Source organism: Mandrillus leucophaeus, unplaced genomic scaffold (genome assembly GCF_000951045.1).
Source record: "Mandrillus leucophaeus isolate KB7577 unplaced genomic scaffold, Mleu.le_1.0 Scaffold224, whole genome shotgun sequence".
NCBI classification, from domain to species: domain Eukaryota; kingdom Metazoa; phylum Chordata; class Mammalia; order Primates; family Cercopithecidae; genus Mandrillus; species Mandrillus leucophaeus.
The window spans coordinates 4,045,661-4,071,472 of NW_012102299.1; the positions used below are offsets into that span (position 1 = coordinate 4,045,661).

The 25,812-nt window shown below is 39.0% G+C and overlaps 1 protein-coding gene across 1 annotated transcript; it reads left to right on the top strand.

The window, feature by feature from the left end:
* The first annotated feature begins 6,034 nt into the window (after window positions 1-6,034).
* CLDN1 (claudin 1) lies at window positions 6,035-22,610 on the top strand. The gene is made up of 4 exons (XM_011981355.1): window positions 6,035-6,526; window positions 15,472-15,636; window positions 18,238-18,322; window positions 20,048-22,610. The coding sequence occupies exons 1-4, from the start codon at window positions 6,304-6,306 to the stop codon at window positions 20,208-20,210; spliced, it is 636 nt and encodes a 211-aa protein (XP_011836745.1). The 5' UTR covers window positions 6,035-6,303; the 3' UTR covers window positions 20,211-22,610.
* The last annotated feature ends 3,202 nt before the right edge of the window (window positions 22,611-25,812 follow it).

Genomic DNA, 25,812 nt, shown 5'->3' on the forward strand with positions numbered 1-25,812 from the left:
ACTGTGAGATACACATACTTATTTTCTTTTACAGATGGAGAAAATGAGGCATAGAAAGATTAATTAACTTGTCTAACATCATGTCTAATGGAGAGAGAAAGTACTATCATATCCTAGATTCTGTCTTATCTCAAAGATCAAGGTATTAAAAATTAAGATCATTTTTGCATGTGTGCAAGTTTCACTCTGTCACCCAGGCTGGAGTGCAGTGGCATGATCACAGCTCACTATAGCCTCCATCTCTCGAGCCAAAGTGATTTTCCCACCTCAGCCTCCCAAGTTGCTGGGACTATAGGTGCATGCCACCCATGTCTAGCTATTTTTTTTTTTTTGTAGAAATGGACTCTCACTATGTTGCCCAGGCTGGTCTCGAGCTTCTCTGATCAAGTAATTCTCTCACCTTGGCCTCCCAAGCTGTTGGGTTTATAGGGATGAGCCACCACACCTGTCCAAAAAATTATGATCTTCATTGTATTGCTATTTATTTCTGCTTTGATATGTTCTCCACACAAAAAAAACAAGAAAGATCTCCTTGAGAGTCAAAACTGTTTTCACTCACTACAGTGTTCCTACCACCTTGGATTATAATAAAGATGAGCGATTCTTCCTCTATGAGTTCATCCATCTATTCACTAATTCAATTAGTTACCCCTCACTTACTGAGTACTTCCTATTCACTCTGATATGACTCTGATTTGGAGGCTTGGTGAGGATGCAGTCTTTGGGTATCACTGTACTAGGTAGTTGTAACCTTGGAGAGTTACAAAGGAGGTAAATGATAAACATTTGCTTCGGGTGTAGGATAGCGCACCGCATAAGCTTTCTGGATCAAGAGCCAGAACAACTGAGTTTGGAGGCCAACCCTGCTTTTTGCTACCTGTGTAACTTAGGATAAACTACTTTACTTACTCACACCCCACTTCTCTCATCTGTATTGATAGTTATCTAATTCAGTGGCTTTTTTGAGCACTAAGTAAGTTTATACAAGTAAAGCCCTTAGAATCTAAATGATCAGTGAGTGTTAGTGAGTGTGATGATTGATTTTATGTGTCCACTTGGCTATGACGTCCACATGTTAGCTTAACACCAGCCCAGATGTGGCTGTATTCTTTAGTTGTGATTAACATTTAAATCAGTAGACTGTGAATAAAATGGATTACCCTCTGTAATTTGATGGGCTTAATTCAATCAAGGAAATACTGAGGTTTCCCAGAAAAGCAGGAATTCTCCTGAAGACTAAAAAATTTCAGACTCTAGACTGCGAAATCAACTCCTATTCAAGTCTTCAGCCTGCTGGAACGCTCTATGAATGTTGAATTTGGCAGCTCCCACAATTGAATGAGCCAATTTCTTATAATAAATCTCTGTCTCTCCCTTTCTCTCTCTCTCCTCTCTCTCCACAAACACACAAATACACATATATAGTCTATTCGTTGGAGAACCCTCACTAATAAAGCTAGTGTTATAATAAACAGATTTCAAGTAAAATATTACCAATTTGACCTTGACCCTTGTTCAAATAAGTTGAATGTTTCTAGCATCTTCAAGATAAAAAAGATCTTCCCCAAATGACACAAGTAAAGGAATAAAAGGAATAGTCCTTCACTAATTTGTTTCAAAGTAAGCTTTTATGACTGAAATAGAAGATTTTATGGCTAAAATGTCATCCCCTCCCAAATTCTCTGAAGAGATGGACCTGCTAGGCTAGGAGTTAAGCGGGGAACCTATGGGGGAAGTTTTATGTTCCATGAAAACAAGGGAGATACTTGATAATAAAAATATCAAACTGAGGTTTTGTTTGTTTTTCTCTCATTACCCTCTAAAGATTCTTGCAGGCCTATGAGAGTCATGTGACATCACATCGCCATTCTTCCTCTTGACCAACCCCTCCTCAGAAGAACCCTTCAGGCATTAGTCCTAACCAGGAAACCTATCCAGGGCTAGGAGGGAAAATGTTGCCAGGCTTGGAGAGGGGACCTAGAAATCTCATTTAAAGCTCATATCTATGCCATTGCTGCCTTTTCTTTTTCTGAACACAACATTGTGTCATCGTTCTAGAGAAACTGCATATCTTTTCACTATGATTTAACCATGACATTAAGTGAGATTGTAACCATTGAAGCATGAAAGAGTCCTTCTGAACAAACATGAGGATTATTTGCAAATGGCAGGATTAGAAACCAAATGTATCTGATCTGCTTGAAATAATAAGTACTGTTTCACGTATGCTTGCTATATCCCAGCTACTATTCTAAATAATGTATATGTATGAACTTGTTTAATGTTCATAACAGCACTAGGGTCTGAGCCATTCAAAAGAAGAAAAATTGTGAGTCACAAGAAGGATGTTATGCAAATTTCTCAAGGTTACTTTAAGTGGCAGAAACAGGATTCAAAAGGTTTGTGCTTTTGACCACTACCCCTCACTACCCTCTCAAAGACTCTAAGGAGTTTCAAAGGGCCATTTTAGAAGGCTGTGTCAGTCACACGGCAATGGATTTTTAGTAACCTGTATGTTTTAATACCAAAATTCATGTCAAATTTTTACAATATTCATACTCTGATCCTTTTCTCAAGCCCTAAATAATTATACAGCAGATTGCTCACTTAGTAATGTGTTCATTGGTTCTGCTTTACCACTTACGAAGCTCTGAAAAGTCAACATTAACATATACATAACACTAAGCAAAAAAATTTATATCCCAATGTCTTTCTTACTGTCATCATTAACCATTTCTGAGAGTCTGCCATGCTGCCTCTTAGAGGCTTGGTTCTTTGTCTACACTCTCTTCTGACACTCGTAGTCTTACCTTTGCTTCTATCTTTTCTGCATGTATCTCTTCTACTTATTACTGGTTCTCGAGATCACGGCGAAGCCCAAGCATCAGGCACACAAGCACATGGAATAAACCAGTAGGCTATTTGCTGTTTTTACACATATCTTCCTCCTCAACAGCAACAACTTTCTGCCACATGATTCTAAATCCCCAGGGTATAAATTCTCAGTGGGCTGCAACAGATATTGAGAAGAGCCAGTCACAGAGTAAAATATCTTGCCACTGCCTGGAGCAAGAAACACATGATAAGTATGTCTAAGCTCTTCCAAAGAAGAAAAAAAATATTGTCCTCAATTGATTTGGGTCACACATAGAAATACTATAGGAGAGCATTTAAAGGCATGGACATCAGGGTCAAAACACAGAGAAATACTATAGGAGAGCAGTTAAAGGCATGGACACCAGGGTCAAAACACAGAGAAATACTATAGGAGAGCAGTTAAAGGCAAGGACACCAGGGTCGAATTATACAGTTTGGAATTCCAGCACTGTCATAGTCAATATGACTCTGGATAAGCAACCTGACCTCTCTGTGTCTGTTACCTGCAAGTACAGATAACATATAAAACTCTGACCTCAACATTGATGAAAATAGACAGCAACAAGTGCCAGCTGTCATTACTTAGAGTCATAAAGCTTCAGACCTGGGTGACTTTCAGAAATTAACCCCATAACTTTTATTGGTAGGGAAACTGAGGAAGAAAATAAGTAATTTGTCTGAGGGTACATAGCAGATTTTACTACTCAACAGCCTAGGACACTTACCATACCATTGCCAGCCTTTCTAGAGCCTTCTGGGTCTCAGTGCTGCCTTTAGTGTGTATGTTTCATATACGAAAGGCCAGTGTTTGTAAGCTGTTTTCCTGTTGAGTTGATAGATTTATCCTGAGCCATTATCTCACCTGTCATCTGCACTGAAGCCAGCAGCAGAAAACTAGACAGGATTAAGGCTGCCTAGAGATGGGCCTGAATCACAGTGAAGCAAACAGGATTCACCTCAGCCTCACAAACATGGTTGAGGGCAGTGAAGTAATCCGTCTCACACAGACCCGAAATACCAAACAAAAACACAGGACCCTGCTGACCACAGAACTCATCCCTCCAATTCCCCGCTAATTGTAGGTTGATAGAAACAAGGCCTAATGCAGATTAAAAGGGCCTGTGCACAAATACATTTACTGGACTCAGATAATGTCCTTTATTTGTTTATTTATTTATCAACATGGGGTCTTGGTCTGTTGCCCAGGCTGGAGTGCAGTGGCACGATCTCGACTCACTGCCACCTCTGCCTCCAGGGTTCAAGCGATTCTCCTGCCTCAGCCTCCCAAGTAGCTGGAATTACAGGTACCCACCACGATGCCCGGCTAGTTTTTATATTGTTAGTAGAGACGGGGTTCACCATGTTGGCCAGGCTGATTTCGAACTCCTGATATCAAGTGATTCACCTGCCTCAGCCTCCCAAAGTGCTGGGATTACAGGCGTGAGCCACTGCGCCTGGCCTGAGCCACCGTGCCTGGGTGTTTAATAACAGTTTTAATTCTTAAATGTTTGGAACAAAAAAGGGAAAATGAGATTATGTGATTCACATGGTACTGGTCTAGTCCTACAGCAAATTCTAGTGCCTTCTCTGATCAGGGAATTTTTACAAAATCAAATGTGATTGATACATCTTCATTCACACTGACAAGCACCCACAGAACATCCACCGAGACCTAGAAAGTAGTACTGACTGCAGGCCCAAACCCTGGGACACAACAGGGACGTGGTCTTGCCCTAAACAGCTGATAGGAGAAAGACAGCATTCACTGTGTTAATCTTAGTCCAAATTAAATGTCTTCATCTAACTCCTGTTTTACATTCTTCAGTGCTTGTCCCCAAATCCTAGCACGGCCAAGTCCTTTAGTTGTAAGCCTACACGAAAGGCATCCAGGGAGAGCCAGGTGGAAATGAAGGTGGTGGGGCTTGGCCTTTCCTCCCATTCCATCCGTGAGCATTTGCACCTTTCCTTCTCTGTCACCCACTAGCAGTTGCCATGGTATATAAGGGTATATCTTGTTTTCTCCTTAATATGTTTATTTCTGCTTCCAAGGTGCTTCTGTGTTTACTAAAACCATAGAAGCTTCCCCTCCCACCACACTCGCACCACGCACAAAAAGCAGTGGGAAAACACTTCAATTATTCCTAACCACAGCAGCACTTCTGACTAACTACAAAGAAAGAAGCTTTAGAGAAGCATAGAGGGAAACTACAGTCCCAGCGAGACCGAAACCGGAGAGGTGACATAGCCAGTCACAGCAAAAGCTGGAACCAGAGCCCAGACTTCCTCAACTCCAGCCCAATCCTTCTTCCACTGGGCAAACGCTGTTTACATGCCCTCACCTGTGACGAACAGCATGTGATAACTCACAAAATTAACACCTTTCAGGGAGAGCGGGGCACCGACCAGGTCTCTCTGATAATGAATTGCCGCCTAAGACATAACTGCTGTGGGGAGGAGGTTGGTGTTTGGCGGGGGAGGGCTAGGCTGCACTTTCGTAAGGACAATAATACATCAAAAAGGACAATCATAGATCAAAGGGGGTATTTTTGGGTCAACTTGATAAGTAGTGGAAAGCAGATTGGGAGGGGAGCCAAGTACTGGATATGCTGTGTGTGTGTGTGTGTGTGTGTAAATCATGTTCCTCTCTGGGTCTGTTTCCCAATTTGTAGAGTGTAAAGATCTCTCTCTTGCAGAGACAAGTGATGGAACGACCTTGACAGAAGGGAGCAGAGATGAAAGGAGAAGGGGGAGGAAGCCAAGTAAAGGAGAGAGAAATGTGTGTGATGGGGGAGGAGATGCGGAGTTGGGTGGAAATGCCTTTTAATAAGATATTAGGAAAAAGGTATTAAACCTAAAACTGCACCCCTTGAGGGCTCATTTTTTCATCTTTGTTTTTTGGATTTACAGGTACAGTGCATAGTAATTTTTGGAGAATTGGAGTGAATGAACGAAAAGCGTGAAACGCCTGACAGGAGCGGGAAGATTCACCAGAGAAAACGAGCAGGGACGCAGCTGTAGTGCCTGGTCCTGCGGGATGGTCCCCACGCCGCCAGCCGCGTGTTCCCCCAACCCGGCGCTCCGGGCGCCCTCTCGGTGAGCCGCCCTGAAACCGCCAGGGGGCGCTCCCCGGCTGCCAGGGCTGAGGCGGGCGGAGCTGCTTTAAATCGCGGCGCCCAGCGGTTTGGCGTCTCAGTTCCTGAGCCTGGGAGCAACCGCAGCTTCTAGTATCCAGACTCCAGCGCCGCCCCGGCCCCGGACCCCAGCCCGGACCCAGAGCTTCTCCAGCGGCAGCGCAGCGAGCAGGGCTCCCCGCTTTAACTTCCTCCGCGGGGCCCAGCCACCTTCGGGAGCCCGCGTTGCGCACCTGCAAACTCTCCGCCTTCTGCACCTGCCACCCCTGAGCCAGCGCGGGCGGCCGAGCGAGTCATGGCCAACGCGGGGCTGCAGCTTTTGGGCTTCATTCTCGCCTTCCTGGGATGGATCGGCGCCATCGTCAGCACTGCCCTGCCCCAGTGGAGGATTTACTCCTATGCCGGCGACAACATCGTGACCGCCCAGGCCATGTACGAGGGGCTGTGGATGTCCTGCGTGTCGCAGAGCACCGGGCAGATCCAGTGCAAAGTCTTTGACTCCTTGCTGAATCTGAGCAGTGAGTGCACCCCCACCTCCCAGCCGTCCAGAGGCCCCAGTCCCCCTGCAGCTCCCCTACCGTCTCATTCTGTCGTGTGATTCCATGGTTATCAGTCTTCACAAGTCTTCTGATCATGTGCTCTGTCGTAAGGAAATGAAGAGAATCCTGGTCTGAGAAAAGGGACGCCCAGGCATAAGCTCTAGTTTTGCCTAAAACTCCCTGGGTGACACTTTTCTGCCACTCTAGGTGTAGCTTCATCCTAAATTCCTATGCCGGGGGGTCGAGATTGAGGGAGTGAAGGCTAAACTTGAACTTGAGCTCTGAGACCTCTCCTAGGCATTCTGAGATCTGGGGTAAATTGAGGATTGGTAGGGTTCAGACAAGAAAATGGGATAGCTTAAAAAGTTTGGAGCCTGGTAACTTCTCAAGTGTGCAAGCTTAAATAAATAATCCTCAAGTATCAGATATAATTTTTGTAACCTTTACTATGATTTTGCATAGTAAAATTTACATTCCTACTTGAAATGTCCCAAGTGTCTTCTGCTCATACTTGAGGATGATTCTTTTAATGTGTAAGATCTAGTTAGTGCAGGGAGGCCCCTTGCAAGACTCTTTGGAGAAGCCGCTTGAGATTCCCCCAAAGTTTGAAGTTTTACACCCAAGGTCTTCGGTGGAGGCTGATGGTGTAGTTCTATTTTGGAAAGAGAAGGTTGGTGGCAGGTGGGGGAAGGCTGACAACAAAGGTTCTAAATAACCTGCCCAACATAATACAAAGGGAAAAGTAAAGGCACTGAAGGGAAATGCAGCAAAACAGTCATAGCTGATGAAATCAGAGGTCAGCTGGGAGTGGAAGGCAGTGAGAGAGAAAGAAGAGGTGGGTCTTCCTTAGGTTTCCATCTTCCACAAAGGAATTTCTGTGTAATGGATGTTCAGTGACCCCTTGTCACGTTGGAAAGGATTGTATAGAGAGACATATTTCTAAGGATGGTGGGAAGAAGGATAATAGGATAATTTTTTACTTTTTTTAACTAAAGGTTTTGAGTGCCTTGTCAGAAAAATCATTAAATTCCCGTTTACTTAGGTAATAATGATTCATGGCTGGAGTATCTTCCTTGAGAAATCACATTACTTGTCTTATATCATGTGTCTGTTATGCCCTTTAACTCACTTGAAGAAAAGGTCCCTTAGTCTTTGCCTAGATAAACGTGACTGCCCACTAGCCCCCATTGTGTGCTAAGGGTGGAAAGTGTTGGCATTGTTCAAGTTTACTTAACTTGTTTTGTCTACCTCCTATCAATGGACAACTTTTAATAGTGTATATCAAAAGCCATATAGTTTAGAGCTATTAAACCTGTTCCACATCTGTTTAAACACCTTGAATACCTGTGGCATTGGCTCAGTCAATGTGCATGGTCGTTTTGAGTGTTAGGATTTCAGCTTCTGAAGGTTCCCATGTTAGGACTTCTTTACACCAAAACCAATCTCTAAGTTTAGTAATTATGTGTTGCTCATTGCCCTCATGGGTTATATTTGTGCTTATAAAGTGAAAAATTAGGTAATAATTATTGAATTTCTCCATGGAAAGATAGATATATTTAAGGAAACAGTATCAGGCATTTTAGGTAGCACGTTAAGGAATTGGCAGACAGAGGTTTCTAAGGACAATTCCAGAGAGGCCTCACTGTCAGTTTTGTTCCTCTGATCAAAATAGTTCCTTTCAACATCTTTAAATAGGTTTTCTTTTAACTTTCCTGAAATGACCAAATGAAATCAGATTGATCCATGTTGTAAAAACTCAAAGGGATCATCCTTACACACGCTAATGTGTTAAAATGTTTTACTTTCATTTTTTGGTTAATGTAGTTATTACAGTTTTTAAAACTGTGGGGAAAGGACTAAATACCTATTCCCCCACATACACTTTAGAGATGTCTTCTTAGTTTTTTTTTTAAACTCCAGATCAGAATCCACTTTTGTTTTACTTAAAGCCACAGTTTATCCAAGGTGTGGCTTACACCTTTCTCTCAAAACCCATTCTCAGAAGAGGGACCCTGGACTCACAGGTTTTCTCTTCTAACCTGCCATGACTCGCGGGATGCTTTTGGATGGAGTCCAGGAAACCTCACTCCATTTCTCTGCCTGAGCAGTGGTGTTTACGCCCACCAGCTGTAGAGATCTGGGATGGTGATTCATTGGCTGGTTTTGGGATAGTTTTGTTACATGTGGAGACGAAAAGGGTTATGTGTGTATATTTAAGCAGTATCCCTTATAAAAAAGCTGCATTTCATTAAGTGTGTTTAGGTGAAAAGCTTAGCTGTGGGTTTCCTGAAATTGTACCTTGCTGTCTTTCCCAGTAGAGAACACTTGTCTTCGAGCCCAGATGCAGGGCTTTGCCAAGGCTTTAGCACTGGAGGTATTAAAATCTCTTGTTTGCCTGGTTTATGTAGGGTAGGTTGTAAAAAGCATATGACCTTCATAAAGTAGCTGAAGGAATACAGTGTGCTAATAGTGTATACAGTAAATACAAAATGAGATACAGCAAGTCTTCTTCTTTTAGGTAGTTCTTGGCAAGCAGTTGATGAAAATGTAACTGAGGAACTTCCTGGGGGAAACAAATGTCACATTGTGTATTGTAGTTTTACAATGGCTGATACAATCTCCATTTCATCCAAAGTATGAGATTTTATTGACCCTGGGCATTCTTGTAGCTGAAAGCTGGAATATACAAAAAATGCCAGACACAGTTGCAGTAGGCGTTTCTGGAGTCACCTGTACCTTTTGCTTGTTTTCATCGAATTCGCAAACTTTTAGGAGGCTAGCACCAATTTTATGTGCTTGGTGAATTGTTTCTTCTTAGTTGACTTTAATAGCTAGAGCTGTCCAAAGACTGGGTTGCTGTAGGAGGCTGCATGGTGGGAGGTGTGCAAGCAGAGAATAAATAAGCATTTTGAAGGAATGTTGTAGGGAAGATCCAAGCACCAGACAAATGGGAGGTTAGGCTAGACTCTCTCTCAATCTCAGCGAACACTGAGATTCTGTAATTTGTTTATAAGCTCCTCTAGCCTGTTTAACTTGCTTTGCATGAATCCACATGTGTGTAGGTGTGCTTAATGAGTATTGGTGGCTGTGAGGTTTCCCAGCACTCTCACCATGATGTCAGGCTCAATCAGAGAAACAAAATCACTGACTTGGACAGTCTTTGAAGCCTAAGTGGAGAGGAGGGCACCTATTTATGCTTCTCCAGACGCTTTATGCCTGCTGAACCGAGGCTACTCGAAGAACCATTGGTGTTCAGGTATACTTCATAAATCAGTTCTGACTCTTAGAATAATGGAAGTTGAAACAAAAATCCAGGCTTGAGATCAGAAGTTCTCTATTCTTACTGTGGTTTGGCATTAAGTAGTCAGGTGTATAATGGTGAACCACGTGATCTCCCTGGTTTCAAGTAGTTACCCCACTTATAAAATAGGGCAGAGTGGGAGGAATGGGGAGATGAATCTATGATTCATCTATCCATTCAACAGATGCAAGCCAGGCCCTATTCTTGCAGCTAAGGATGGTGCAGCTAAGATGAGTTCTAAGATGTCTTCCAGTGCCAGCATTCTTTGTTATTACTTCAGTGATTGAAGAGGAAGAAGCAAGTCACATAGCTTAGGTTTCCTTAATTGGAGTGATTAAGGAAGTATAGTGGAGGTAATATAGAAGCATCAACTTAATTCTGAGAAAATTTCTCGAAGAAACACACAAACGAGAAAGGTAGCAAAACTTCTGAGGACATCCTGAAAAGTGGCACATCCTGCCTCATCCAGGATCATTTTCACCCCTGATTTTGCTGATGTTCTGAGGTCACATCTGGTGACCACCACCTCACGCACCAATAAGCGGGAAATGCTAACGATTAGGACTTTTATGAAACGTTGAACTTCAGTAAGAGCAAAAGATTTAATATGGGAAAAAAGCCAGAGGAGTACACTTCTGTGACGGTCTGTGTTGAGCGCACTGAATTGCAGGGGAGAAGAAAGTATAGTATTTTTGTTCTAGTCACCCAATCATCAGTTCATTTATTCACTTAATACTAATTAAGCAACTATAGATGCAAAGAGAGACGATGTGGGAATGAGGTAGAATTGGAATCTGCAGTCAACATTTGAACAACACAGGTTTGAACGGCAAGGGTTCACTTACAGGTGGATTTCTTTCAACCGATACCGATCAAGAAAACAGTATCTGAGGGTCCAAAGCCTGCATGTAGGGAGGGTTGACTTTTTGTATACAAGGCTTCCACAGGATCAACTGTAGGACTTGAGCATGTGCAGATTTACTTACCTGTGGGTGGTCCTGGAACCAATCACCCTTGTATACCAAGAGATGACTGTATTTTGTTTATGATATATAGAACCTAAGGTAATATGGCTAGAAAATAGCAGAAACAATGTCTGGTATTGACAGTAGATTCTACTGCTTGTATAGCAAGACTTTAAAGCTTTAGAAAAATTCCATATATGTCTTTCTAGACATTTGTTGATTAACCTAACTGTAGCAGATCAGTAACTTCCAACTCACTTCTTGTCTCATAAGTAGAGCTCTTCATATTTACTTTTAATTATACTTTCAGGTTGAAAATGATGAGAACTCCTTAGGGGGTCTTTAATCTCAAGATTATCAGTCTAGCTAAATATAATTAAAAGACTGCCTTCTCTGTTTACTGCTGAATAATGATGAGAAAAAATAGTGTAATCTTTTTAATGTTTGTTAACCAGTTTCTCCATAGACAACTTTAGTCATTGGTCATAATATTGCAGAGTTAGCTGCAAATTTAAGAGGTGAGAAAAGGAATATGTTTGTTCATAGGTTTGTTCTAATCAAACCAATTCAAAGTTAATATTGCAAGGCTATACTGCATCTATCTCATCCAAAATGTTGTTTTATAGCTTTCAAACATCCCTCTTAACTTCTCTGCTCTGCCACTCATCATTTCATTAGGGAAAAACAAAACAAAACTTCAGCTTTGAAGCTCGTTAGACGCATACTTTAAAAAATAGATCAAACTAAGCAAAAAGTACAATTTGTATTATCTGCATGACTTTCTAGTTTTTAGTGACCTAAGCTAAGTCTGGCTTTTTGTAGCAAGATTTTAGCATACCAGGCTCTCAGGGGAGGTGTTTCTCAGCATTATTTCAAAAATTAAGCTAAACAAAAGAGAATAAGTATTTTTACCTATCATATTGGTACAGTTTTTAAACCATAAAGACATGTTCTAATTTAAATTTATTGAAATTTGATAAATCCATGTGACTTTTCCAGTACTGTGCTTGGTGCTTTAGATGGAAATAGGAATAAATATCTGATTCAAATCATCCAGGAGTTCACAATTACATACTTTACAACTCTGATTTAAAACACTTCTATGATGTGAAGGTATTCATCTGGTTCCAGCTTAAAACTGTGCAATTTAGATTTGATCTGCACATAAAACACTTGTAACTTATAACACAATAGTTGCTTCACTTTGACTTGTAATCTATGATTACCTTGCTTGTGAGTTTTCATGCTGTTTTAATTCTCAGCTTTTTGTGCGTGACTGCATGTGTATATTATTTTTGCATTTTCCTCACATATCACTATACTTAAGAATTTATCCAAATGTCTCCAATGAAGTAAAGTAAGATTTTGGGTTTGATGCAAATCTAATATTGGAACATACAAATAAATTTTATAAGTCAATGGTTGACTATAAGTATAAGTGAAAATATTACTTTGCAAAATGACATTTTAAAAAACAAAACAGGATCTCATTTCTATGGTTTATGCAATTTTTAAATACTGTGTTTTCCATTCTCTCCATTACTTTTTGTGTATTATGCAAATAATATATTATTCTATAGAGAAAGGAAACCTGGTAGGTTTATTAGCAATCACAGAACAGAATATTAGTCCCCAGCCCCTTGGAAAGAACTTTGTAGACGAAGTGGCAAGATAGATTTGACATGCATCAAATGTGTTTTCTTTGAGAACTTAATGGGCAAAAACTTAGAGATTAAAAATGTGAATATTAGATATTCCAGGTGGGTGCAGTAAGGGCCCTGGAGTAGTTTATGCACATGTGTTCCTCGCCTGGGAGATCAGTAGTTTTACACAGTCTGACTCATGAGATTGATGCCCGGTTAGACTTCTCTTGAAGACTACCCTGTGATCTAAGTGCTCAGACCTGCTGGACGAGTGACCTTCTGTTTTTACTTGAAGAAAAGATCAGTGTGATTATTATATAAACTGGGTCCAGTTTGCAGCCCCACAACTTGAACAAAGAGAAAAACTTGGAGCAAGATCAGAAAAAACACCGAAAATGATTAATAAAAGGTTGAAAAAGAGTATTTATGAAAAAATAAAATGGAGGAGGCTGTGAAATATAAGATGCTGGATGCTGGAAGAGCTATCATAGAAATAATATTTACTGATTGTGTGATCTCTATACTGACAGTAAAAATCATGTCACCCCTTCCTCAAGACAATCATATGACTTCTGATTACACTTAGAATAGAATCCAAACTTCTTACCCTAATTTGCAAAGCTCTGCATGACATATGCCTTCTGCCCACCTTGCTAAACTTCGTTTTACTTTACACATCCTATCATCCTACATTAGGGTGACCAGCTCTCCCCATTTGTCCAGGACTGAGGACCTTCTAAGGATGTAAGACTTTCAACTTTAGAGCTAGGATTCTTCCAGGCAAACTGAGATATGTGGTTTCCCTATCCTCCAGACGTGGATCATCTTTGTTACTTTCAGCATCTCCTCTTCCAGCACATCTCTGCCTGAGATATTTTCCTTCCACGTGTAATCTTAGGGTCACATCCGGAATCTGTGTTATGTATGGGCTATTTCATTTGTTATTTTCCGGTAATGACAGCCTTTGCAAAAACCATCTGTCAGAAAGAGGAAATACCTTAGCCATGGAGTCCTTGGTACTTTCCTCTTCATGCCACAGTACGGCTTGTGATTCCAAGCAAACGGTCGTGTAATAACCTTACAAGCAGCTTCAGTTCCTTCCTGATAAATCTGTGGTCCATGGAACATGTGTTTTGATCCAGCAGTCCCTCTGCCACCTGGAGTCTTGATATAAGTGTGTGGGTCAGTGTGCATGTGCGCCCATACATGCTTATGAGGAGGTCAGTGTGTGAGGGGAATCAGGAAGTCTTTTTATTTTTAAATGAAATCAAGTAAAACTCTACCTTGGCTTCCAAAATCTCTCTCAAATACTGTAAACAATACCTTTGATACTTCTAGAAAGAGATTATGGCCAGGCGCAGTGGCTCATGCTGGTCATCCCAGAACTTTGGGAGGCCGAGGTCGGTGGACCACCTGACCTCAGGAGGTCGAGACCATCCTGGACAACATGGTGAAACCCATCTCTACTGAAATACCAAAAAAAAAAAAAAAAATAGCCCGGCATGGTGGCTCCTGCCTGTAGTCCCAGCTACTCAGGAGGCTGGGGGATGAGAATCGCTTGAGCCCCGGAGGCAGAGTTTGCAGCGAGCTGAGATTGCACCACTGCACTCCAGCCTGGGTAACAGAGCGAGACCCTGTCTCAAAAAAAGGAAAAAAAGAAAAAGAAAGATATTACTATAATTTTATCATAGATTGTCTGGTTATAGCAAAGATGGATAATCAGTAAATCAAGATTTAATGAAGTTTTAGAAATATTTAGCTTCAGTTATGATTGGTAACCTAAGTTCTCAATCTTGATGATATTAAGGCTAAGCCTAGGCCTAATTAGACATTGAGATACAAAACCTTTCCAACATCTCAGTCAAAGACCATCAAGGAGTCAATTGTTCCAATCCACTGGATAAAGATATAATTTACATTTTATTTATATAATTGAAATATTATTCCAAATAATACTAAGTTTCTTGCTCAAGATAGCATAGTTCATTAAAGCTGAAAAATACTTATATATGCAAAAAGTACTTGTCATGTATTATCACTGTCAATGATATAGTGATCTTTAATTAAAAGAGGACATAAATCTAGAATTTAAACAAAATCTTCTAACCAGCACAGTTTCAGTTATATTTAAAAGTCCGTGCCTTTATGCCACAATGAATCAAGCTTTTACTCTTTAAGAAACATATTGATAATCTCTCAAACTTGACCCTGTTTATTTGCTTATGAGTTAGTGCACCAAAAATAATAATGGGGAATGAGAAAAAAAATGGAATCCTGAGAAACACTACATTGAATTATTGCGTGTGTTATTTTACAACATCACAGCTTAAATAGCTTTAAAAACTGGTGATGTCTTTGAATAAGAATCTACTACTATGTTTCAAGGTAACATCTCAAAGGTTATTTTGTTTTGTTTTAAGAAAATGACTTCTATATTCTCCCCTACTACTCCTATTCACATCACTGGAGATACGAATATTGCTTATCCAGTCATGATAATCTATAAAACATTTATTTTTTATCCTCCATTTCACCCAGTTTTTCTGAAGCTTGCTGATTGGGGTGTAAAGCTGGTAACTAATATCAAAGATATACTGAAAACCATTTTGATTACAAATAGTTAACATCCAGGATCATATATATGATTGCTACTTAAAATTAAAATTATCTTAGCAAGGATTAAAATCCCTTAGTAAAAAATAAATATGTATTAGTTCAGCTAACCCTATTCAATTAGATCATTAATTATTTTTCCAGTTGATTTTGAATTTAATGTTGAAAACATAAAATCTTGGAGTGGAGGGATCTCTTTTTCATCATCCAGTCCAGCATTTGTTTTTCTGGAGAAGATAGTGTATGTTGGGTTACCAGTGGAAATACCAGTATGACTGGCGTCTCTAGATTCCTAGTCCAGTTTTCTCTTTTCCATACAACAGTGACATATACTTGGTCTTCTTCCATTTTTCTCTTGTTGGTCCAAGCATATTTCACATGTTTTAAAATGTTTTCTGCCAGGCACATTGCAAGCAACCCGTGCCTTGATGGTGGTTGGCATCCTCCTGGGAGTGATAGCAATCTTTGTGGCCACCGTTGGCATGAAGTGTATGAAGTGCTTGGAAGACGATGAGGTACAGAAGATGAGGATGGCTGTCATTGGGGGCGTGATATTTCTTCTTGCAGGTAATAGAGGCTGTGCCTTGCTTTCACCTTACTAATCTGTTCCTAGTATGATTTGAAATCTATTACGTTGGATTCATTACACTTGATTTCAGTCTCTAAGGCAAACTGTAAACATAGACCTGAAGTCCAGTTGACTTTCATGTTCTCAAACACGAACCAAATGAAAATTTGAGAGCTCTGCTCACATCTGACAGGTCTGTTGGTTGAAGTTTCAAGTGGCAACTGGTTTGTTAGAACCAGTCTCTCACAGTGAAGAAAGTTGTTCACTATTTAGCAAACGCTAAGGAGGACGTTCATGTATTTCAGAAAATTCCTATGTTGTCTCCACAGATTCTATGTGGAAAAGATGGGGAATAGTGAGAGAAAACACAAGAAAATATGTGAACCCTTCAGGTCTGTGAGGGATGGAAGGATTGGGTTTATTGGAGAAAAATAAGGATAGCATTCCAGCTGGGCAGATCAAATTCAAGAATAAACAGGATGTACCCATAGATCAATGAAAAGAAAGGCCAACTGGAGTAGAGGTGGCCTGTTGGAATGGTCAGTTTAAGGCAGGAAAAAAAAATACAGAAATACTTTTAAATTTTTTTGGTAAAATAATGATATTATATTTTCCATTGAAAATAAATATGTGTTTTTTAGGCCAGGTATGGTGGTTCATGCCTGTAATCCCAGCACTTTCGGAGGCTGAGGAGGGCGTATCACCTGAGGTCGGAAGTTCGAGACCAGCCTGGCCAACATGGTGAAACCCCATCTCTACTAAAAATACAAAAATTAGCTGGGTGTGGTGTTGCACGCCTGCAATTCCGTATACTCCAGAGGCTGAGGCATGAGAATCACCTCAACTAGGGAGCCAAGATCGCGCCACTGCACTCCAGCCTCAGCAACAAAAGACTCTGTCTCCAAAAAAAAAAAAAAAAGGAAGGAAAATATCTGTTTTTTAAATCAAGTGTTGATTGATAAGTTACATTATGTGTCATTTCAGAAAATCAAAGTCAGAAAACATGGACAGCATTATTTCAAAGCTTTATAATAATGCTTATTTAAAAAATTATAGTGTATGTATATTATGTATGTGTATATATACATATATATAATCTCTGTGTGTGTATATGTTTTTTATATCTGTACACTGTATTATATATATAATCTCTGTATATATTATACAGCTATCATAGATTACTATATATTCTCTATATTAGGTATTATATGCATATATTATATATGTAGTATATTATAGTATTTTTTTTAAATAACAGATATAATTAATGATATAAATCTACTAATAGGAAAAACTAGAATAGACTTTATTTTCTTGTTTTATTTTTGACAGAAGATTTGTAGGGGCTTTTGCTCCAGTATAATATATCAGTTTAACCAGTAATTGAGGAAGAGTATCTGTGGCTTTGCTAAAGATATGGTCAGTTTAAAATGACCAGTCTCTCAGTTTACCCAAATACAAATTGTCTCCTGTCCGAAAAGGCATGGATAGTGTTTTATTCCCAATAATTTAATCTTATATCAAAGGCTGTGAATAGTAGTCTTTGTGGCCACCGTTGGCATGAAGTGTATGGAGTGCTTGGAAGACGACGAGGATGGAATGCATTGCATTCTTCTTTTCTTGCCTTCTTGTAACTCCCGCAGGTGACTGCATCACTCCTATTCCAGTTTCAGGGACTTCTCTTAGGAGTAAGGGTCACAAGTTCAAGACCATTCACATGGTCTATTTGAGCAGCCAAAAGCAATAGTGTTTTCTGTCATGTCTAGAGGCAATTACACTGGACTATGTTTTTGGTTGGGGAGAGAGAGTAGCATAGAAACGTCTAATCTGTCTATATTGATTAATGCTTAAAATTACTATAAGAAAGTTATTTAACTTTTCTGATAAGAAAAAATGAGGTATTTTATAAATCTTATAAATGATTAAGGGAATGATTTTGACTAAATTATGTATCTGCTATCATTGAATATAAAATGCCATGGGAAATTGAGATTGGGTTGCATAAATTGATCTGATGTGGCACCCTCAACAAATCTCAGGTCAATCTATACCTGTGCCAGGTATTCCCTTGGCCAATGGGGCAGTAGTAATGCAGGTATTCTGGTCCATTCTGAGACATGTCCTAATCTCACTGCTGTCTAGCTGCTTGCATTCCTTTTGATTCTGCAGAAATGTAAATTTTGAGTTTGATCAAGAACATAGAAGAGTTTTCATCTTCCCCTTTTGCAAGTAATTCCATCTGTACTAATAATGACAATAGTTTCATCAAATGTAGTTTAGTACCCTAATATATAACAGTATATTTAAAAGAGATTATGTACAACATACACCTGACTAATTGTTTCCAAAAAAGCATTATTTGTGCCAAGATGTCATAAAAAGTATAAATTTTGTCTAACTCCCACCTAGTATTTTTTATATTTTAATAGGTACTCAGAATAAATCATATCTGGACTTCTAATCTCCCTAATACCAAAATAAAAATGTCAACACTGTTGATGAGATTTAATTCTTGCAAAATATGTTTTGGTTTAACAGCTTGTGTATTTAGGCTCAGTGTTCCATGGTGATTAACAGTCTTTTGTTCTGAATTTCTGTAGGTCTGGCTATTTTAGTTGCCACAGCATGGTATGGGAATAGGATTGTTCAAGAATTCTATGACCCCATGACCCCAGTCAATGCCAGGTAATGCTATTCATGCGTAAAATAGTTTGTTTTCTGAGAAAATACCCTTTTTATGTTCTACAAAGTCCTTCTAGTGCCATCATTTCCCAGATTTGCTTTCAAGAATTTTATGTCAAACCTACAAACAATTTAAATGATCTGTGACTTATGTTAAAATGAGTTTGATAATTGCTTTAACAGCCTGAATTGATGACAAAATACCTTCCAAAGTAGAACAGTTTCAAGTCCTAAACTTTTCAACTGTATACTGGACTCTTTTTTTTCCCCTTTTTTTCAGGTATTAATAAAGATGTTAATATACTTGAAATTTCCTTTTTGAAGTGTATTCTGATGTTTACAGCACCTACTGTATGATTATTTGTAACTAATGCACAATTTATGATTGATTGAGAAAAATTGTACTACTCTAGGGCTTAATGAATAATACTTCATTCCCAACAGTTCATTTTTACACATAAAGCTATGATATATGTTTTTAGTATGTTCAGACACCACCTTGAAATTTTTTGTTCTTTCACAACTATAAAATTGGCTTTACAAAGGTCATCTTTCTTAATACTGCAAGTTGTGCAAGTCGAGCTGATTCTTAGCTCTCATGTGACAACATTCTTTAATCAGAGACGAGGCTCTTCATCTCACTGTCTTCACATCTTTAATGCCTAATAACTACATTCAGTCAGGATGTTAAAATATAATTATTGTTTGTTGAGTGCTTGGATGAATGGATGAAAAACCTCAGTGTTTGGAGAGATAAGATGTGTTTTTCTTTTTATATAATCACCCACATACGGGAGAACACGTACTCCAATGGTTGTGTTGGAGCCCATCCCATAAGATTTACAATGTAAGAACAGAAACTGCTAGAGGTCAGTAGTCTAAAATTTCACCAAGGTCATAATACCAGTAATGCACAGGAAAGTACTTTATAAATTGCCAGTCATTTTGCAATTATTATTTACATGACTGCATGTGATCCTAAAAGCAGTCTATTGAGGCACGTGGGATTATCCTGCTTTGAGAGGAGGAGAAACTGAGGCTGAGAGGTGAAGTTGCTCTCCCCGAATTGCAGCAGTTGAGAGTTGGCATCAGGATTCAGACTTGGCCTTATAACTAATAGAACCAACCCTTCTCTACTCTTCCATACTGTCCATAATCACTCACAGATACCCCACCCTAAGTGTCTGCTTTAATACATCTGCCTGGATCAGCTTAATCCAGAATGGTTCATGGGCTGCTTAGAACTTTTCTTTACAAAACCATAAAATTTGGATTTTAGATTACATAGGTGCCTGGGATCAATAGATCATCTGTTCAAAACTCTGATTATCTCCATTATGCTCTATCAGTTTCTTTATAGAATATGATTACTACTTAGTGATATAGCTTCCTTTGCTAAGTTTCAGCCTAGGAACCATGATCCAAACCCTACTTCTAAAACACATAAACATGCTTTACAAGTATCCTACATATGGAAAAGTCTTTGGAATTATTTGTGTACTGGCATTACATGTGTTATTTCCTGACCTACTATTGCAAATTTTCAACAACTGCAATATAAACATTCTTTTGTGTATATGTTCACAAATCTTAAAGTACTTCCCAAGGGATATTGAGGGATTATTTTCAATGAAAAAAGTATAATGAGTATTGATTTTTTTCCTTTATTGTATTAGAAAAGTTGCCAATAATTCACTGATTAACAAGCACGTGGGTTTTTCCTTTTAGGTATGAATTTGGTCAGGCTCTCTTCACTGGCTGGGCTGCTGCTTCTCTCTGCCTTCTGGGAGGTGCCCTACTTTGCTGTTCCTGTCCTCGAAAAACAACTTCATACCCAACACCACGGCCCTATCCAAAACCTGCACCTTCCAGTGGGAAAGACTACGTGTGACACAGAGGCAAAAGGAGACAATCGTGTTGGAACAAACTGAAAATGGACATTGAGATACTATCATTAACGTTAGGACCTTAGACTTTTGAGTATTGCAATCTGAAGTATGGTATTACAAAACAAACAAAGAAACCCATGTGTTAAAAATACCTATTGCTAAACATGGCTTAGTCTTATTTTATCTTCTTTCCTCAATACAGGAGGGAAGATTTTTCCATTTGTATTACTGCTTCCCATTGAGTAATCATACTCAAATGGGGGAAAGGGGTGCTCTTAAATATATATAGATGTGTATATATACATGTTTTTCTATTAAAAATAGACAGCAAAATATTCTTCTCATTATGTTGATACTAGCATACTTAAAATATCTCTAAAAATAGGTAAATGTATTTAATTCCATATTGATGAAAATGTTTATTGGTATATTTTTCTTTTTTGTTTATGTATACATATATAATAGTCAAATATCATTTACTCTTCATTAGCTTTTAGTGTCTTTGCCATAAGACCTAGTCTAATCTACCAAGAATGAATTCTTTCAGTTCTTCATGCGTGCCCTTTTCATATACTTATTTTATTTTTTACCATAATCTTATAGCACTCGCATCGTTATTAAGCCCTTATTTGTTTTGTGTTTCATTGGTCTCTATCTCCTGAAGCTAACACATTTCATAGTCTACATTTTAGTTTCTAAAGCCAATAAGAATTTATTACAAATCAGAACTTTGGAGGCAAATCTTTCTGCATGACCAAAGTGATAAATTCCTGTTGACCTTCCCACACAGTCCTCGTACTCTGACCCATAGCATTCTTGTTTGCTTTGAAAATATTTGTCCAATTGAGTAGCTGCATGCTGTTCACCCAGGTGTTGTAACACAATTCTATTGATTGAATTATGAAGCTACTTATTCATACTTATATATCCCACCTAAACTACCTTTTTGTTCCCCTTCCTTAATTGTATTGTTTTCCCACATGTAATTATCATGTAGTTTATATCTTCCTAATAAGGTGTGGTCTGTTTGTCTGAACAAAATGCTAGACTTTCTGGAGTGATAAGCTGGTGACAAATATTCTCTCTGCAGCTGTAAGCAAGTCACTTAATCTTTCTACCTCTTTTTTCTATCTGCCAAATTGAAATAATGATTTAACCAGTTAGAAGAGGTAGTGTGAATATTAGTTTATATTACTCTCATTCTTTGAACATGAACTATGCCTATGTAGTGTTTTTCTTTGCTCAGTTGGTTGTTTAGAAGTCACTGAACAAAACCTACACACACACCTTCATGTGGTTCAGTACCTTCCTCTATCAGTCTATTTCCATTCTTTCAGCCGTGTCTGACATGTTGTTTGTGCTCTGTGCCACTTTAACAACTGCTCTTACTTTTCCAGTCTGTACAGAATGCTATTTCACTCGAGCAAGATGATGTAATGGAAAGGGTGTTGGCACTGGTGTCTGGAGACCTGGATTTGAGTCTTCGTGCTATCAATCACTGTCTGTGTTTGAGCAAGGCATTTGGCTGCTGTACGCTTATTGCTTCATCTGTAAGAGGTGGTTTGTAATTCCTGATCTGCCCACCTCACAGTGATGTTGCGGGGATCCAGTGAGATAGAATACATGTAAGTGTGGTTTTGTAATTTAAAAAGTGCTACACTAAGGGAAAGAATTGAGGAATTAACTGCATACGTGTTGGTGTTGCTTTTCAAATGTTTGAAAAGAAAAAAAAAATTAAGAAATGGGTTTCTTGCCTTAACCAGTCTCTCAAGTGATGAGACAGGGAAGTAAAATTAAGTGCACTAAACCAATAAGATTCTAAGGAAGTTTTATCTTCTGCAGTGAGGATGGCCCAATGCTTTTCGTGGCTGAGCAGATGTAATGGGAAGAAATAAAAGCCTAAGTGTTGGTAAATCCAACAGCAAGGGAGATTTTTGAACCATAATAACTCATAAGGTGCTATCTGTTAAGTGATGCCCTCAGAGCTCTTGCTGTTAGCTGGCAGCTGACGCTGCTAGGATGGTACTTCACAATAAACTACACAAGGAAAGGCAGCCACCGTGTCTTACGAGGAATTGGACCTAATACATTTTAGTGTGCCTTCCAAACCTGAGAATATATGCTTTTGGAAGTTAAAATTTAAATGGCTTTTGCCACATACATAGATCTTCATGATGTGTGAGTGTAATTCCATGTGGATATCAGTTACTAAATATTACAAAAAAATTTTATGGCCCAAAATGACCAAAAAAATTGTTATAATAGAATTCATCCAATTTTGATATTTTTATATTCTTCTACCACACCTGGAAACAGACCAATAGATATTTTCGGGTTTTATAATGGGAATTTGTATAAAGCATTACTCTTTTTCAATAAATTGTTTTTTAATTTAAAAAAAGGATTATTGGCTTGTTTTCTAATCATTTATTGTAAGATTGCCATTCTTGGTAGAGGAGGTGGCTCGGGATCTGACTCACCATGTTCCTGGAAAAGAACTATGATGCCTCTGGCCCATCTATCAAATTTGAGTGGTTCCACCCACTAGAATGCTCTATTTCTCTCAAATTGAGTTCCTCATCAAGGGTGGTAATAGAAGAGGATGCCAGGAGATGTTACTTAATACTTTTTCTCATCTATAAAAAGGGGACATATAATAATAAATGATAAAGGTAAGATATGAAGATATTTTGTGAACTGTAAAGCACTGTGCAAACTGAAGTGGCTTTGTTCCTCACAAAGGTGGAAGAGTGAAAGACAGCCATTGGAAACCCATTGTTGTCTCTGTAATGATGATGATCAAAACTACCCCTTAAGAATATGCTGGAACTCATTCACTCATTATCTTAAAGTATCAATAACGGACACAACCTTAATGTGTGGCCTGTTCCTGGACAATGTTCATGTTGAGACCAGGCTTGTAAGTAAAGGCTTGCAGCTCTAATGTGGAGTCTTAGACATCAGCATGAAGGGTGAGGTGCAAAGATCATTGCCAGTCAGTTTAACTTGAATTCTCCTTAAATTAAGCAGATGCATCAGAATTCTCACTCTGTTTCTACAGAATTTGAATATCTGAAGACAGGCCGGGCGCGGTGGCTCAAGCCTGTAATCCCAGCACTTTGGGAGGCCGAGACGGGCGGATCACGAGGTCAGGAGATCAAGACCATCCTGGCTAACACAGTGAAACCCCATCTCTACTAAAAAATACAAAAAATCAGCTGGGTGAGGTGGCGGCGCCTGTACTCCCAGCTACTCGGGAGGCTGAGGCAGGAGAATGGCGTGAACCCGGGAAGCGGAGCTTGCAGTGAACTGAGATCCGGCCACTGCACTCCAGCCTGGGCGACAGAGCGAGACTCGGTAACAAATAAATAAATAAATAAATAAATATCTGAAGATAAGGCCAAGGTCAGCGGAAGTTTGAAAGGCAATAAAATACCTTGGTGCTCCTGAAAAGAACTAAAGGAAAGCTTGGATTGCGAATCATACCAAGTAGGCGCTCATCCTTATCTGAATGCCATTGTTCTTCAAGCCTTTCCTCCTCTTGTTTAGCACTTTCTATATTTGCCCAGATCAAGGGAAAACTTCACTTTGTCCCCATATTCCCACCTTTTTCAGCCTGTCATTATTTCTAGTATGATCTGGTTGTGTACATTTCCTTCATTTTACATGTGGCTCAGGAGTAACATCTCTGAATTTCCTTCTTTCCTCATTTCCCACAAACCCCACGATCCCCAGCCTACCCTAAAACCTCTTCATTTAGCTGGTACCATGCAACTTTGATAGAAGTCATCGCAGCTTCTAGGGTTATGTGGGGATGGCTTGTTGAGTCCTAAAAATAGGCAATCAGAGAGTTTCTCACTGCTGAACCTCTGGAGATAGCTTGGCAGTGTGCACACTCCACTTCTACTGATAAGTTTTCCAATATGGTCATTATCAGCAATTGAAAACTAGATATGAATTTATTTAATTAATATTTACTGAATACCTATCACAGGGTCAGCCTCATTAAATGCAGGCAGGGTAAAGTAGCTATAATAAGACCTTGTCCTGGGCTGAAGCAATATAAAGGATATTGGGTGGAAAGAGAAGTAAGCTCGAAACAAAGCACTGGTTCTGCCACTGATGAGCCAGGTGAGCCATGGAGATCTCCACCCACTGTTTCTTCATTCATAAAATGAAGGCGTTAGACCCGTGCAGTGGCTCTTAGCCATAACAGCATGTTAGAATCGCCTGGGAGCTTTTGAAACTTCCCAATTCCAAGGCCCCACCCAAATCAAAGGAATCAGAACCTCTGAGAGGACAGTCCCAGCAGGAGCTTCCCAGAGGATTTCAACACACTGTGTGGATTGCAAACCACTGGCCTATGTCATCTGTCAGGACCAATCTTGTCCCAAACATTTTCTGAGTAACACACATCCAGGCCCTTAATAGATTTGCTGTCAGTTCACCTTTTACCTAATGTTATTGCTTTATTTTCTGGTTCAGGATTGGGGTTTTTTGTTTGTGTTTTGTGGGGAAAAGGAGGAGTTAAAAGCAGGTGGTCCTTTAGATGCTTTTGTCACGTTTCTTTGGCAAATAACGTTCTTTCTTGCCATTCTCTATTATTTTTAATTTACTTCCAAAGAATAGTCAATAATACAAAGTAAATACTGTTTAAAAGAACAGGCTTCTTTTTAACAAACAATGTGAGTTCAAGAGGATAAGTGGTTACTTATAAAGTGGAGCCTGAGTTATTCTCTTTAATGTGCAATTTTCAGGAGAGTCCTTAGCTAAACCTTAAGCTTGCTTCGTTTATTTTTAATTAAATAGCATTTCTGTGATTTTAGTTCACTTATTTCATTATTTTTGTAATTTATTGCTTTGTTCCCCTTTCCCAAAATAGAAAAAAAAAAAAAGTGAACACACACCCACACTCCCACACACACCAATTTAGGAAAGATAAAGTTTGAAAACTGTTCAGATCTCCTAACTGAGCTGACCTGGGATAGAACACATTGCTATGCTGAAGAGGCTTTTACTTATTTTTGGAAATAATTTTTGTCAGTTAAATTTCCTGTTTCTATTAATGCTGTGCTTTTTCTAAGTGTCCATTGCTGCTTCTTGACTCTATTAAAAAAATCCAGCAGCCTCTAGGTGATCTGAGTCAAGCAGACATCTCGATCAAGGGTGAGGAATAGCAGAGAATACCTGCTGGAAGGTGAGAATGAAATACAGCAAAGAGATATGAGCTTCAATACAGCAGGGCAGTGGTTTTAAAATGATTTTTTGTGATAATTTTTACCACAATATTTATTTATTTGACAATAAAATTAAAACTTATTAATGAAGTAGAAAAATATAGAAAATTGGAAATAATTATTTTAAATAATATAATAGTCATATTACCAAAAGGTAGAACTTTCTAAGAATTTGATGTGATTTCTCTAGCCCTTTTTCCTTTCCCAGAGATAGGCTTTGGGGTTTATTCTTATTTTTTATTATTTTACATAGCATCATATAAAAATAATTTTGATTTGTGCTTTATTTTCCATTTAAGTATATGGTAATATACTCTTACCAGACATACTTTCTAAACACAGACTGATTGATTGATTCATATATATA

Bases quoted from the DNA above. Each gene is read 5' to 3' on its own strand.
- CLDN1 (XM_011981355.1), top strand. From the start codon at position 6,304: ATGGCCAACGCGGGGCTGCAGCTTTTGGGCTTCATTCTCGCCTTCCTG. The intron at 6,527-15,471 runs GTGAGTGCACCC...GTTTTCTGCCAG, and splicing joins CTCCTTGCTGAATCTGAGCA to GCACATTGCAAGCAACCCGT. The intron at 15,637-18,237 runs GTAATAGAGGCT...GAATTTCTGTAG, and splicing joins CGTGATATTTCTTCTTGCAG to GTCTGGCTATTTTAGTTGCC.